The sequence below is a fragment of the Nilaparvata lugens genome, unplaced genomic scaffold (genome assembly GCF_014356525.2).
Source record: "Nilaparvata lugens isolate BPH unplaced genomic scaffold, ASM1435652v1 scaffold4580, whole genome shotgun sequence".
In the NCBI taxonomy this organism is placed as follows: domain Eukaryota; kingdom Metazoa; phylum Arthropoda; class Insecta; order Hemiptera; family Delphacidae; genus Nilaparvata; species Nilaparvata lugens.
The window spans coordinates 5,031-20,978 of NW_024090706.1; the positions used below are offsets into that span (position 1 = coordinate 5,031).

Genomic DNA, 15,948 nt, shown 5'->3' on the forward strand with positions numbered 1-15,948 from the left:
CTAAATAAACATAGAGCTTTCTGTCCTATCGTACCGTGACGTGTCGTCCCGGGATGTGAGTGTGAGCGCTGTTATCAGGTCTGGCTGCAACTGTCTACAACGTTGATGGAAAGTGACACATTTTCAAGATGTTTGATGTTTTTGAACGGGTAGTATTATAGTCCACTAGACAGCTGATTCATGATGAATGATTCTAGTCTGATTTTTACGGTAATATTGGCGTTCAAAGGAGACTCCTTTTCCTTTTGTACTAGTAGTTCTGTGAACAGTAGACCTCACGCAGTATTCTCATCCATAAGTATCTGATTGAAACTATAGACCTTATGGAAATACAGCAATAGACTGGCTTCTCCAGACATCTGTGTGATCACTAACTTGTCAGCTCTAATATTGGCGTAAGAAGGAGGCTCCTTTTTCCTTTTATATTATCCTTGAAACGCAACATTTCCAAAAACCTTGTATATACGTCGATGCGCAATTAAAAAAGGAACATACCTGTCAAATTTCATGAAAATCTATTACCGCGTTTCGCCGTAAATGCGCAACATTTAAACATTTAAACATTCAAACATTCAAACATTTAAACATAAGGAGAAATGCCAAACCATCGACTTGAATCTTAGACCTCACTTCGCTCGGTCAATTATCCTTAAAATGCAAAATTTCAAAAAACCGTATGTATACGTCGACGCGAAATTCAAAAAAGAACATACCTGTCACATTTCATGAGAATCTATTGCTGCGTTTCGCTGTAAATGCGGAACATAAAAACATAAATGTAAACGAAAATATAAATATATAAACATAAAGAGAAATGCAAAACCGTCGACTTGGATCTTGGACCTCACTTCGCTCGGTCAACAACAACCCAAACAGCCGTTAGTCGTTTATACACCGACACGACAGGATAGGACAGAATTTACTCTGATGGACAGTATTAGATGAGACTGTGGTTTATAACTGCACGAGGTCTACTGTTCACAGAACTACTAGTTACAATGTGCATTCCAAGTCGGAAGTTTTAGTCGGAAGTATCAGTAGGACATTGGGAAAGAAAGCTACCACAAGCACGATAATGAAATTTTATAAGACAATGGCAGCTCCACTACTACTCTATGGTAGTGAATCGTGGGTAACATCAAAGCCACTTGAGAGTAAAGTGCAGGCAGCTGAGATGAGATTTCTTCGCAGAACTAAGGGCTGTCACAGAAGAGATCACATCAGGAATGAGGATATACGGAAAGAGCTGAATATCTTCTGCCTGAATGAGAGAGTTGCATCTTATCGTCAGCAATGAAAGAGCATGTGGAACGAATGTCAGCTGATAGGCTTCCTCAAAGAATTTTCAAGTATAAACCGTAGGCAAAAGAGACATAGGCAGGCCACGAAAAAGATGGCAATGATCATTATATTTATATAAAATGGAAACAGTAGATTGTAGTGATGCTTATGATGATATTACATTAGATTATATTGGTGTTATTAATTTATAGATTTTATTTATTATTATTTTCTATTCTAATTACAAGCTGAATGTGAGTTGGAACAGGCAATAGCCTAATTCCTGATTGAAAGAAGAAGAAGATGAAAGAATGTGATTGGTATGCATCATACCTGCATCAGCCAATAGGACTAGGTTATGTATGTTGCCCGTCGACCCGGCGTGGGGCTTCTTGTAGGGCAACTGTGGCGTCAGACTGCCTTGCAGCTGTTTTTCCACTTCTGCAACAAAATTATTACAACATTAACACAGGTAAACATAAATGTCAATACAACATGGACAACAAAAACTACATAATAATAATAATACTAATAATAATAATAATATAATAATAATATAATAATAATAATAATACCTAATAATCTGTTTCAATCATAGAAGGAGCAATCAGTGGAAGAACACCAACAGCCTTTAGACATTTAGCAGCGGTTGCACATAAACCTGTTAAATTGAAATCATGATTAAATGCCATGCCAACCAATCAGAGAAGACTTCACGGAAAAGCCTTCTCTGAAGGCTGATTTACACGGTGCCAGTCGTCTTGCCAGTTAAGGTAGCCAGTCACTGGATGCCAACGACTGGCACTGTGTAAACGGCTCACGCCAGTAACTGGAGAAACCAGCATGCCAAGGACGCGCAGCAGCTGGCAGTTCCAGCAGAACAAATATTTTTGTTTTACTGGCGCGCCAACTTCCCTCTCTACCGCGTCACCACAGTGACGCCAGCCTACAGGAACTGTGTATACGGCAACATTCGCCTGCCAGTCCCAGGCCGGAACATTAACCACGTGTTTAGTAATATTGCTTGTAAATTGGTTAATAAGTGACTATTAAGTTTAATAAGTTTCTGCCATTTGTTTAAAAAACAAGATCTGCATTACTTTCAGAAAACACGCTCGCTGAGGAACTACACCAACATATCCGACTTGTTCCAGTAGCTGGCAACGTCTAAACAGGGTACCGCTTTCAAGCTGGCATGCCAGTCGCCGCTTGCCAGTGACCTTCCAGTCAATATCCAAACTGGCATGCCAGCCACTGGCATCGTGTAAATCTGCCTTGATTGATTCTCGTGGCATATAATCAAATGATCAAAGTTTAACAGGCTTTTGTGCAACAGGGTCCTAGACAAGTGAGACAAAAAGTAAGCGATAGGATACGGCCAAGATTCCAGAATAGACAAGAGATCTCCATGGATACCAGTCAACCAGTTCCCAATCAACTCGATTTGCACTAATCGAATTGCAGCAAGGAAGGACAAAATATAAAATACTAGCAGGTAACCCGTGCTTCGCAAGGGTCTTTCTTAAAACTTGACGTAATGAAATCTAGAAAAATTCAAAATAGTACAGTGAGTCTGTCATTCTATCAGGGCTCAAATAATTTTGAAATTTGAATTAAATAAAAATGGAAGAATATAATTTCTTTATGTAAATAACAACACCTTCATTGAAAGACATATTAACTGCATGCGTTTTCATATTGCCGATACAGCATTGATGAAACTGTAGACGTTTATTTAGCATTTGTCTCAAAAATTGTTCTAGCTGAAAAATTAATAATCCATGCCACGTGTAGACCTATACATTGCATCAGGAAAAGAAGTTTGAAAACTATGTTTTTCAGGTAGAAAGCAATATAGAAACAGATGTTCCTTTTTTAATTCGACCATATGATTTGGTGATTTTTTAATGAAATCGAATGTACCATCAATGAATTTTAAACATTAATTCTGAAAAATCTAGAAGGAAAATTGAAATTTGGGCTTCCAGGTGCACAAGATTGATATTTTTAGAATTTATGTGCAAAATTTGGAGATCTGAGTCATTCCCGTTTTTCCGGTATGCAATCCACAAGTTGACATGTTTTGATGCGAACAAACGAACACACGAACAAACACAACCCTACTCTCTCTTATTATATAGATTATTACAATAATACCAGCTCGTAATATTAACAAGACATACTGTCAAAAGACGCAATTATAATAAATTATTAAAATTTTACACTATACATTGTAATCACAAGTTATAACTTGTAACAAGTTGTTACATTGTAATCACAAGTTATCACTTGTTACAAGTTGTTACATTGTAATCACAAGTTATCACTTGTTACAAGTTGTTAAATTGTAATCACAAGTTATCACTTGTTACAAGTTGTTACATTGTAATCACAAGTTATCACTTGTTACACGTTGTTAGATTGTAATCACAAGTTATTACTTGTTACAAGTTGTTAAATTGTAATCACAAGTTATCATTTGTTACAAGTGATCTAAATATTTGGTAACTTGCTTCAGATATTGTAGCCGGGGTCTTCCACGAGCCCTTTGTATTATTATTATTCCTTCCAGTATTCACTTGTGATTACAATGTTACTGTATTTACAATACCAAGACATTTTGTGGACAGACGTTCATATAAATATTTTGAAATGACGTATTTTGTGAATATCTTGTATATATCACAATGTACAAGGTAAAGTAAAGTGGAAAATGTTACCTTCGATAATATTGGACTCTTGGAACATATTCTCCAGAGAATGGTGTATCTCTTGGAAGGTGGGTCTCTCGCCAGGCACCCACTGCCAGCACTTTCGCATCAGTTCGTAAATCTTTGGTGGGCAACCAGGTGGACAGTCCATTCTGCAAATAAATATTCACAAATATTTGAATATTAGGCCTACAAAAATATTGGAAATATCTATTTAATAAAATTAAAATGAAAATATTACATTTTCAAGAAGCTAGAATCAAATCAGTCACAAGTATTTTAACGACTTGAACATCAACTTCTTTAGCTTCAATAATTCGATTGGTAGGCAGCTTTCCATCGCTTTCTGTCCAGACCTGTCTCTTTTCAGTTGGATGTAGATCTGGATCCCTGAATCTTTGGTAATTTGCTTCGGATATTGTAGCCGGGGTCTTCCACGAGCCCTTTTTCAAATTATTATACCTTCCAGTGTTCTCAACGTTAATTCGTTGTGTCTAAATACATGGCCATACCAAGAATGCTGTCTGTCCTTTAAAATACGCAAAAGAGATCGCTTTTCCTCAACCCTTTGAAATACTTCCTCATTAGTAATTTTATCCGTCCATCTCAGCTTGAGAATCCGTCTCCAGCACTATACTTCAAAGGCATTGAGTGCTCTTTCTTCTGCCTTACCAATAGTCCAGGTTTCTGAGCCATAGAAAGCAATACTCCAAATGCAGCTTCTTATTAATATTTTCCTAATTTTTAAATTGAGACTTCTAACATTATTCAAATTAAAGCACGACATTTTCCAATTGAAGCACAATTTATTTATAGTAATACTCAATAAAGAAGTCAATTTGATAAAAACTTTCCATACACAACACATAACACATTTTCTGCAAGCCTACCGCCATCTCTTTTACAATTTCCTCTCATTCCTATTCCCTCTAAAAAAACAGCTATCTCCATTCCACGATTACAACCTAAACAATATTTATTGATGGAATTAAATAGAGAATGCATTTATCCAAATGCTAATTAATATATAATTATTATTTAACGAAAATCCTAAATAAATGCTGTAAATCACCCCGAACTTCTGCTACTGCAGACATTGAAAACAGGTTAACAGCTAGATGGAAATTCGATGAGAACTACTATCCAAAATATTTAATAATTTAATAAATATATTAATTTTTGGTAGTAGTTCTCATCGAATTTCATCTAGCTGTTAACCCTGTTGTCAATGTCTGCAGTAGTAGCAGAAGTCTTCGTGGTGATTTACAGCATTTATTTAGGATTTTCGTTGAATAATAATTATATTATATTAATCAGCATTTGAATAAATGCATTCTCTATTTAATTCCATCTGTAACTGGTTGGCCGCTATGGCTTCGTATAAAATGAGCGCTGCTATCCAGAGATTGTCAGTTTGGTGTAAGTGTAAGCATTCCTGACTGGCAATTGGGAGGTACCGGGTTCGATTCCCGGGCTGGCAAATAATTTTGGATAGTAGTTCTCATCGAATTTCCATCTAGCTGTTACCCTGTTGTCAATGTCTGCAGTAGCAGAAGTCTTCGGGGTGATTTACAGCATTTATTTAGATTTTCGTTAATAATAATTATTATTACCAACATTCATCTATCTCATTTTATACTATTGATTATAAAAATATTTAATTATGATTATTTTATTCTATTAATTCATTTATGATAATTAATGTATCTTTACAGACTACTTGAAGAAGAAAGGACATCAACTTAACAACTTCAAAATATTTCTATTCTATAATGTAGTTTAATATAACGAGGAAACACAGTGGCCAGACTACATAACGTTATTTCTATTCTATTCCTCTGCATAAATAACAATCAAGGAACTTAATAAATTATGTTGAATCGTTTCACGCTATCATTACATTCAGATAATTAAGATAAGCAATAATGCCAACCTGTATCCCTGTTCTAGCATACGATAGACGTCGGTGAGGTCGACCCCTGGGTAGGGAGACATTCCGTAGGTGGCTATCTCCCACAACAGGATACCGAACGCCCACACGTCAGACTGAAACAGAAAACACCAAACATGAAACACAAATCAAAAATCAATCAACACAAAAATCAGAATGGAACAACACAGAACATTATTGTATCAGAATGAAACAATATACCTACATCACACTGCAACAACTACCTACTTTCTTCTACCAGTCTACCAGCCATTAATTCCAATGGTTCCCCTCTACTTTTGAGTCAAGTTGATTAAACATTAGTTTTTTTTATTGTATTTTAGCGTGGAAATCGATCAATTCAAAGATAAGACACAAAAACGTAATCTGGACTTTCGTATACGTTAGTAATGAACAGTTTTGTGCCAACACCTGAAGCAGGATCTCCTATATAGGAAATGTCTTTCTGAATGCTTTATAATATTAAGTTTGTAGTGTAAATGTTGATGTTGTGGAACTTTTCCATAATTGAATAGACTTAGAACGTTGTCAAAAATCCACTTTAATTGAATAAAAATTAATATTTTACAGGAGCATGCTTTCGTGTGTGCTCACACATCATCAGCTGTAAGTTACAGGAAGTAGAAAGATTCCAACTTAACAAAAGCAAGAGCTACTTGATCATTCTGAATAATTATCATTCCTATTTTTAATTTATGATTTTAATTTTAATTCCAATTATATTCTTAATCTAACAAAATTATTAGAAATTATATGATTTTGGCCTAATTTTTATGAAAAACTTTTACTTATTATAAACTAACAAAAAGAAAAGCAAGAGCCACTTGATCATTGTAATTGATTGTTAATTCTAATTTTCTTAATTCCACAAATTATTTGAAATTACATGAATATTCATATGAAAAAAAAATATAATAACTGTCTTACTGCCTTACACCTATTTATTTTTATTATAATTTTTTTTTCATATGAAATATTCATTCAAATAATTTGTTGAAATTAAGAAAATTAGAATTAACAATCAATTACAATGATCAAGTGGCTCTTGCTTTTCTTTTTGTTAGTTTTATAATAAGTAAAAAGTTTTCATAAAAATTAGGCCAAAATCATATATTTCTAATAATTTTGTTAGGATTAAGAATATAAATTAGAATTAAAATTGAAATCATAAATTAAAAATAGGAATGATAATTATTCAGAATGATCAAGTAGCTCTTGCTTTTGTTAAGTTGGAATCTTTCTACTTCCTGTAACTTACAGCTGATGATGTGTGAGCACACACGAAAGCATGCTCCTGTAAAATATTAATTTTTATTTAATTAAAGTGGATTTTTGACAACGTTCTAAGTCTATTCTTTATAATATTGTAAATTAAGTGTGAATTTTGAATGATTTAGGCGAAATTACTTAAAACCAGCCACTAAAGTAAGGTTTTATAGGACATTTTCGACAGACAGGCGAAGTGTTATTTTATAGCTGACCTGCTAGGGCATACCCAAGTCTCAAGTGACTGCCATTAACGATCAGGTTTTCGACTGTACAGCTAGTCGTATCGTACATGTAAAACTTTACGTTAGTGGCTAACCCAAAGACCTTAAAGATGCATAGACTCACATGCAGCGCTAGTGTCGTACTTGGAATTGAAATCCGCCATTGAGGGGGCAACCCATACGATTATTACATACCAATGCCACCAATGCCTTTGTGATCTATAGTATTACAAATATTATTTTCGCCACACTTGGATGTATGAGCTGGTTTATGTGCGTCATATGGAGGCCGAAAGTAATTGTTTTCCGACCAGGCCGGTAAAACTTTACGGCCCTATGGGCTGTAAAATGACCTTGAATAACAGCTGATCATGTCCGATCTCACAAAAATCATAGAGAGATAATCTCATAACGACTGTAATAATCTATATAATTATGTATCGTGAATCGCGGTATTATGTCTATAATATATTTTATAATTACTGTTTCATAATTTAATATTTGTTATTGTGTTTTTGATATCAAACAATAGAATACGATGATATCTCCATAGCCTCAACAATATACTTATGTTGGTTGCATTGTCCATTGTCAGAAAGGTACGTATCGCAAGTATTTAAAAGTGAAGAATCGAATTTGAAATCAAAGTACAATAATTGTATCAATATTTAAAAGTGAGGTAGAGTAATAATTGTTTCTTTTTTATTGTCGAATTCCACTTCTTAATGCAATACAATCAACAATAATACGGTAATAAGAAAATACAGCAGAGATTTGAAGTTTAAGGTAAGTCTACTGGTAAAACTCAGCCTTGACTGAAAAATTCCTAGTAATTTTTCTGTAATTCATTATTAAAACTTTTAGATAATTTTTATTCAATATTAAACCATATAGAGAAAACATTAGGCCCACTCAAGATTGAATCTTCGAATGTTTTCTCTATGTTTAACTATTTTCAGAGCAATATTTTGTTGTGGAAATGCCGGCAAACCGCTAAGTGTTTCAGTCAGGCCCCCTCGTTCAACAATACGGAATGGCCGAGAGCGTAAAGGCGTAATACATCAAACCTCAAAGCTCAGTGAATAACAAACATGATCTAGGTTCGAATCTCGGTCAATGACATTTTTTTTTGTCGATGAATTCGACTTTGATTAGCTATTTTTTATATTAGTTACCATAATTTAAATTTCAATAAATTTTTTGATATATTTTGAGACAAAACTGTGAAATATGCAATTATATTTAATTTTTCACATTATTTCAATAGTAATAAAAATTATATTCATCCATCTATCCATGAGATATTGCACCGGGCGCAAAGCGCGAGCTATAAAAATTCAAACAATTATTCGAAATATTATAGTATAAAAATATGGTCACTATTGTAAATTTAATTAGTAATATTGAAATTAATTGACAGTAAAAGTTGTCATAACCAATTCAAACTATCAAAATAGGCTGTTTGAATTTTATTTATTTTTTCAATTTCTTATATATTGGGAAGTTTTTTTTTTTGGTGTGGAGAAAAATAGCGTTTGCAACACGTGCAAAAATGTTTTTCCGGCTCTCGAACGCTTCAAGTTCTCGACTTCGTCTCGAACTTGAAAACCGCGATCTCGAGCCGGAAAACGTACATTTTCGACCCTAGGTGCGAAATATACTATTATATAATATCTCGTGCTAAAATACCCCAATGGCGGCCTTCAATTTCAAGTAAGAGCTATCATTGGGAAGGCATAGGCATTGTGGGTCTATATCTCTTTAAGGTCTTTGGGCTAACCCAATAATCCTTTCTGGACTAAACATCAAGTGACGAAGCAGTGTGTGATATCATAACCTCAAACTTTGGACAACATTAACTTTCTATCAATATTTTTGGAGAGAAATAGTACAGGCTCAGCCTAGTTTTTCCTTCAATGTAATAATTATTATGATTGTAACATTTAGAAAAAATTATCGTACATATATTTGGTACAATAAATGAATACATTAAATAAATCACATTTTTCTAGGACCTTAATTCAAGGTCACTTATTAAATAAAATTAACCATTAACCTATAGATTCAATTGGATTTAATAAATGCCCTAGAAACTCAGCCTAAGTGATCCCATTCAACATTAGGCTGTGCAAAGGCTAAAAATAAACTTTCTACTGGTGTAAATATAAATAAAATAAAAATCTCAGTACCAGGTACTGAGATTTTTATTTCATTATATTTATATTACAAGTAGCCCTATACAGGAAAGAGATAAATAAGATGGCATTTCTACTGGTGATATTTTTCATAGTTTTTCGATGTGTATATATCATCAAAGTTTACTCAGGAAAACATTTTCATTTTGATAGCTTGATGATATAAAAATCGAAGAACTATGAAAAATATCACCAGTAGAAAGTTTATTTTGGCCTTTGCACAGCCTTAATACTTTCCCTAAATGGCCTTCTGAATTGGGAACTTTCACTTGACTTTTTATTTTTATTCATACATATTTATTCATTCATACATAAACAATTTAGGTAAAAGCGACAGGCAATCACCCAAAACTGCTTTGAACCTCAATTTAGAATACGCAATCTAGAGGTTAGTATTTTTCTACTGAACGACTGAATTGGAAATGATTTTAGCTGACATTGGTGGAGATCTTATTGTAAGCGAAATATAAATATAGCTGAAATAGCTGGAAATAATAGCTGACCTTGGTGGAGAACTTGTTATACGCGAGTCCCTCGGGCGCCGTCCACTTAATGGGGAACTTCGCGCCCGCATGCGCCGTGTAGGTGTCATCGCGCATCAGCCGCGCCAGACCAAAGTCGGCCACTTTCACCAGGTGGTTCTCACCCACCAGGCAGTTACGTGCTGCCAGGTCCCTACAAAAACAATACAATCATTGATTACAATACAATAATCTATTCCTTTTCATTTCATTTCATTTTTTTCATCCCACTGACCACCTATGAAAGGGGTATAAGGATTGTCATTTATAATCTAAGTCGTCAATCTTTGCATTCTATAATGCAAAAAGGATTCCTCACTGGATAAGGACAAACTGCAAACAACTCCTCCCTCACCTTAATTCTGAAACTTTCACCTGTAAGAGCTTTTATGAGCTATTATTGATTCAGTCATTGATTTAGTCATGTAGAAGACACATAAGAAATTATGAAACTAACCATTGTATCTAATTGTAAACTATCTAATATTTTCTGTAATTGATGTAGTAGTTTTAATTTTTTGGGGAAAATAAACATTCATTTATTTTATATTTATACACAATTCATTAGGCTGGCCACTAACAAAGGACATGCATGATGAACATGGAAACCTAACCTCGAAAAATGTTGTTCGAAGCCTTTCGCTGAGATGACTCAACAATGTATGACGACATGTGTGTACACATATGTTCATCATGCATGACCTGTTGTTAGTGGCTACCTAAGTATGGCCAACCCAACAGCGAGAGGACCAACAGGCAAAACTGTTCCTCCTCGAATTTAAATATCAACAACTCAACAATTAATAACTTGTTGTCAAACCAATATCACAATAAGTTTTGTTTACAATACAAAAAATGTCACAAATAATATCATATAGGCCCCTACATTATAATTTCACAATCGATGACAAATGGCTGTCTTTTAGGAACACTTTTAGGTCCCTGGTCTGTCAGCACAATATAAAGGTGCGTACAGATATACGCGCCGCGAACATGAGCAATTCACTTTCAATCAGTGACTATATCTGTATTTTTACAGAAACGGTAAGATACAGATATAAAAAGCTTGGCATCAGCTGATTAAAGTAAAGACGCGTAAAGTAAAGACGATTAAGGCGCGTAAATCTGTACGCACCTTTACATTTCTGTCTACAACCATCTTAAAAACATATTATACAACACAGTTCCACAATCGATGACATACGGCAGTATTTTTGATACACTTAGTTTTAGCTAATTGCCACGCCTTTAGTTTAATTAATATTACTACTACTGTAAATATTGACAACAGGGTAAACAGCTAGATGGATATTCGATGAGCGCTACTATTCAAAAATTATTTGCCAGCACTCGGTCCCTCCCACGGTATATAGAAGAAGACGGTAGGTGTCACGCGCATGTTTGTGATAAATTTCCGGTGTAGCTGACGTCATTTTATATCTAATCATCTGTTTTTAGCAAATATGTTTCTTAAATTGCCAATAGGTGTTGTAAACCTCGGTTGGTGGCGATGACGCAATCTAGCTGGCTGGCCACTGCGCACACATTTCATGACCACTACCGTTTTCATCTAAATACCGTGGTCCCTCCCAATAGCCAGTCAGGAATGTTTACCAAACTGACAATCAGTTTCGTTATCACCGGATAGCAGCGCTCATTATATACAAAGCCATAGCGGCCAGCAAGTCTACAGATGGAAACTATTGAGATATTGCATTAATTCTAATGCTAATAATAACTCTACCTTTATTGTATTAGGTATCATTCATCCCATCATCATCATCACCTACGCTTAAAATACTTCTAGAAAGTCGCCTTTGTAAAATAATGAATAAATTGTCAAAAAACCACTGATTTATTGATAATAAGAAGAGATTGTCAGAGATTGACAATGGTGTAATAACCGAAACCGGTCTTTCTTATTATCAATAAATCAGTGGTTTTTGACAATTTCTTAGTCTTTTTCATTCAAAATAATGAATAAATAATTGATATTATCATTAAACGAAAATCCAAATTATATGCTGTAAAGTCGTTAGTTTACTTATGCCACGTCTGTGTAAAGCCAATAATACATTTTTGTCTACAACTATGTCACAAACATAAACACTACAGTTTAATAATCAATGTAAAACGGTCAAGTCAAGTCATTTATACAATCCAACAAGAACCAACGAGCGAAATGGACGACAATAACGTTATAAATCAGTGTTTGATAAATGTATTTAAATATCCACTACAAAAAAGTGCAGATCAGAGCACAAATTAAATGTGGAACTGACAATCTTCAACAGATTTTGCAAGGTTTTCTATTATTTTGATTGTATCTTGTTTTCAGTTTTCCCTGAAACTCAATAGTATTTTCTCATTTTATTTTCCTTTCCATGGAAATTGTTTTTCAAATTGTATGCTCAATGTGCGTTTTAAGATTATTATGATCACCCGACACATATTATAGTGGGGTATCATAATTAGAACTAAGTTTAGTATTAGCAACTTTTGTATGTATAATATAACAATTATGTATATGTTTTGTCAATAAACTCCTCTGGTTGCAATTCATTGGAAATCAGATAAATTATTATTGTTGTTGTTTTAGTTGTGATTAGCAACAACTGAAATCCCATTGTTTTATTTTATTGCTACACAATAGAATTAAATGAATTATTATCAATGTATCAATTATTTTTTTTCTACTCAATTGACAATTATTTCTTCTTTTGATATGATTTGAATTGAAAATTATTATTTTGAGATCACTGATTTATTATATCAATGTACTATTTCTATGTTTTTTTTAATATTATGTAAAACTTGACTCCTCCAGTCAACCTTCTTTAGAAGGTTTTGGAGAATTTATATTTCGTCTGGTTTATAATTTTTGAAATTTTCCACTGAAAAGGAGTTTTCCTTATCTTCTGTCATTCTTGCTTTTTTATTATTCTTCATTTGTTTTGTTTGTAAGATTTCTTTTTATAAGTGTATTTTTCATTCTCGTTTGTTATATTTTCTATAATAAACTCCCTTCTTCTGGGGGTACCAGGACGAAGGAAAAAGGAAAAGGATTATGTGTGTTTTGTCTCCATTGTACTGGGTATGAAGGTGACATTGGCTATTAAGCAAAATGACACCTTTTTCTATTTAGGAATATTCAAAAAAACTTGTAACAATTGATGTTGTGCACAGTATGATTGCTTTTTGCATAAGATTCAACACCCATGCTGACAATGCCAACATTTTCAACTTATCAGCGAAATCCTTAGGTACCAACCATCCCTGTTGCTGACATCAATAATGGCGGCACAATTGCAACGTTTTCCTGCCTCCACAGCTGCTTTATCTCTTCAGCCAAAGGCAGGTATTTGACAACTTTCTCTTCATACGTTTATTACTTTCTTGTCCTATTACCATAGGTAAGAAAGTACTGCTTTCCGAAAAAAATTGAGGTACCCCAATTCTAAATTTCTATACGTTCAAGGTCCCCTGAGTCCAAAAAACTGGTTTTTGGGTATGGTCTGTATATATATATATATCTATATATATATATATATTTATAATATATAGATATATATTATATATATATATATATGTGGTGTGTGTGTTGTGTGTGTGTGTGTGTGTGGTGTGTGTGTGTGTGTGTGGTGGTGTGTGTGTGTGGTGTGTGTGTGTGGTGTGTGTGTGTGTGTGTGTGTGTGGTGTGTGTGTGTGGGTGTGTGGTGTGTGTGTGTGTGTGTGTTGTGTGTGGTGTGTGTGTGTGTGTGTGTGTGTGTGTGTGTGTGTGTGGTTGGTGTGTGTGTGTGTGTGTGTGTGTGTGTGTGTGTGTGTGGTGTGTGTGTGTGTGTGTGTGTGTGTGGTGTGTGTGTGGTGTGTGTGGTGTGTGTGTGTGTGTGTGGTGTGTGTGTGGTGTGTGGTGTGTGTGTGGTTGTGTGTGTGTGTGTGTGTGTGTGTGTGTGTTGTGTGGGTGTGTGTGTGTGGTGTGTGTGGTGTGTGTGTGTGGTGTGTGTGTGTGTGTGTGTGTGTGTGTGTGTGTGTGTGTGTATGAGTGTATGTGCGTCTGTGTACACGATATCTCATCTCCCAATTACGGAATGACTTGAAATTTGGAACTTAAGGTCCTTACACTATAAGGATCCGACACGAACAATCTCGATCAAATGCAATTCAAGAAGGCGGCTAAAATGAAGAAATGTTGTCAAAAAACAGGGTTTTTCGTGAATTTCTCGGAAACGGCTCCAACGATTTTGATCAAATTCATACCTAAAATAGTCATTAATAAGCTCTATCAACTGCCACAAGTCCCATATCTGTAAAAATTCAGAGCTCCGCCCCATCAATGCAGATAGATTCCAATTATCAGGCTTCAGATACAATTGAAACAAAGAAAATCAAGGGAGTAGATTGAGCATGAAAATCTCTACAATTATGTTCAGTAACATTTCCACCTAAAATGAAAATAAGCTTCAATTCGAGAAAATGTGATTATTCAATTGCAAATATTGTTGATTCTATTAAATCATTCACTATGAAAGATAGCAGACCTCATGTGTGTCTCCCAGCGTTATTGCCCTGTCACCAGCTGGCTCAAATATTTGGAATAGTAGACTTGAGATGCGCGGGAACACTAGCGTCAGTGATCAATTTTCATAACGGCAAGGAAAGTTGTGTGAGTGCGCCACACCAGATTTTTAAATTGTGTGTATGGGAATGCCAATGTCTATGAGGAAGGTGGTCTGTTTCTGCTTATCTATGAGTATGATGTCCGGTCTATTGTGGGCTATTGTTTTATCTGTGAGAACTGGACCGATCCCAGTAAAGCTTGTGAGAATTATATTATTATTATAAGGACAATAATGGGATTTAGTTCCTGGTGCCCTCAAAATTGTTATTTTCAAATAAATAAACAGTGTTTCTTTCATTATAGAGTTCCCCAATACCAACATTGATTTTACAAATTCTATTGATAGAATAATGATAATATTTTTGACTTACTATGAATAAAAACATCTATTTCTAGGTACTCATTCCGGATGCAATCTGCGTGGCCATGTACATAAGTACTACAGCGTTTATCAGTTCTTTGTTACCATGTCTAAGATAATCTAATAGGTTGCCTTTCGACATAAATTCTGTTATAATATAAAATGGAGGTTCTCGCGTGCATACACCTGCAATAGAACAATAGCAAACATTAGAAAACACGGTATGATACTACAATTTTAATATTAGAACAGTATATAAAAGTAGTTTAAATGATAAACATATGAGGGACATTCATGAACCAATACTAAATTATATTACTATAGTCCTTGCAAATCTTAAGGTGAGTACAGATATTCGCGCCGCGAACATGAGCAATTCACTTCTAATCAGCTTATTATATCTGTATTTTTACAGAAACGGTAAGATACAGATATAAAAAGCTTGGCATCAGCTGATTAAAAGTGAATTGTTAATGTTCGCGGCGCGTTAAATCTGTACGGACCTTTAGGCTCAAAACTCACACTTACGCGACTCAGTCGAGAAGAGACTCGACTCTAGTCGAGAGCATGTGTTTCCAAATGGTAACACTCAGACCAGAACGATTCTAGTTCCCGCGACGTCACCATTTGAAAACACAAGCTCTCGACTAGAGTCGAGTCTCTTCTCGACCAGAGTCGCGTAGTGTTGAGTTGAGTCTTACGCGACTAAAGTCGAGAAGATACTGTGACTCTAGTCTTTTCTCGACGCAGCATATGTTTGTCGACCAGTCGACTCTAGTCTTCGCTACCTCACAACTGTGAGACTGAGTCGAGCGTCGAC

At 34.8% G+C, this 15,948-nt stretch overlaps 1 protein-coding gene across 1 annotated transcript; it reads right to left on the reverse strand.

Moving 5' to 3' along the window:
- Nucleotides 1-1,614: 1,614 nt before the first annotated feature.
- LOC120355748 (tyrosine-protein kinase ABL1-like) lies at nucleotides 1,615-15,317 on the reverse strand (the record flags this gene model as incomplete). Its single annotated transcript, XM_039444410.1, is given in 6 exon segments — nucleotides 1,615-1,722; nucleotides 4,002-4,144; nucleotides 5,926-6,038; nucleotides 10,132-10,303; nucleotides 15,135-15,168; nucleotides 15,171-15,317. Coding segments are annotated over 6 exon segments (670 nt in total), but the record flags the coding sequence as incomplete, so codon positions are not given.
- Nucleotides 15,318-15,948: the final 631 nt, after the last annotated feature.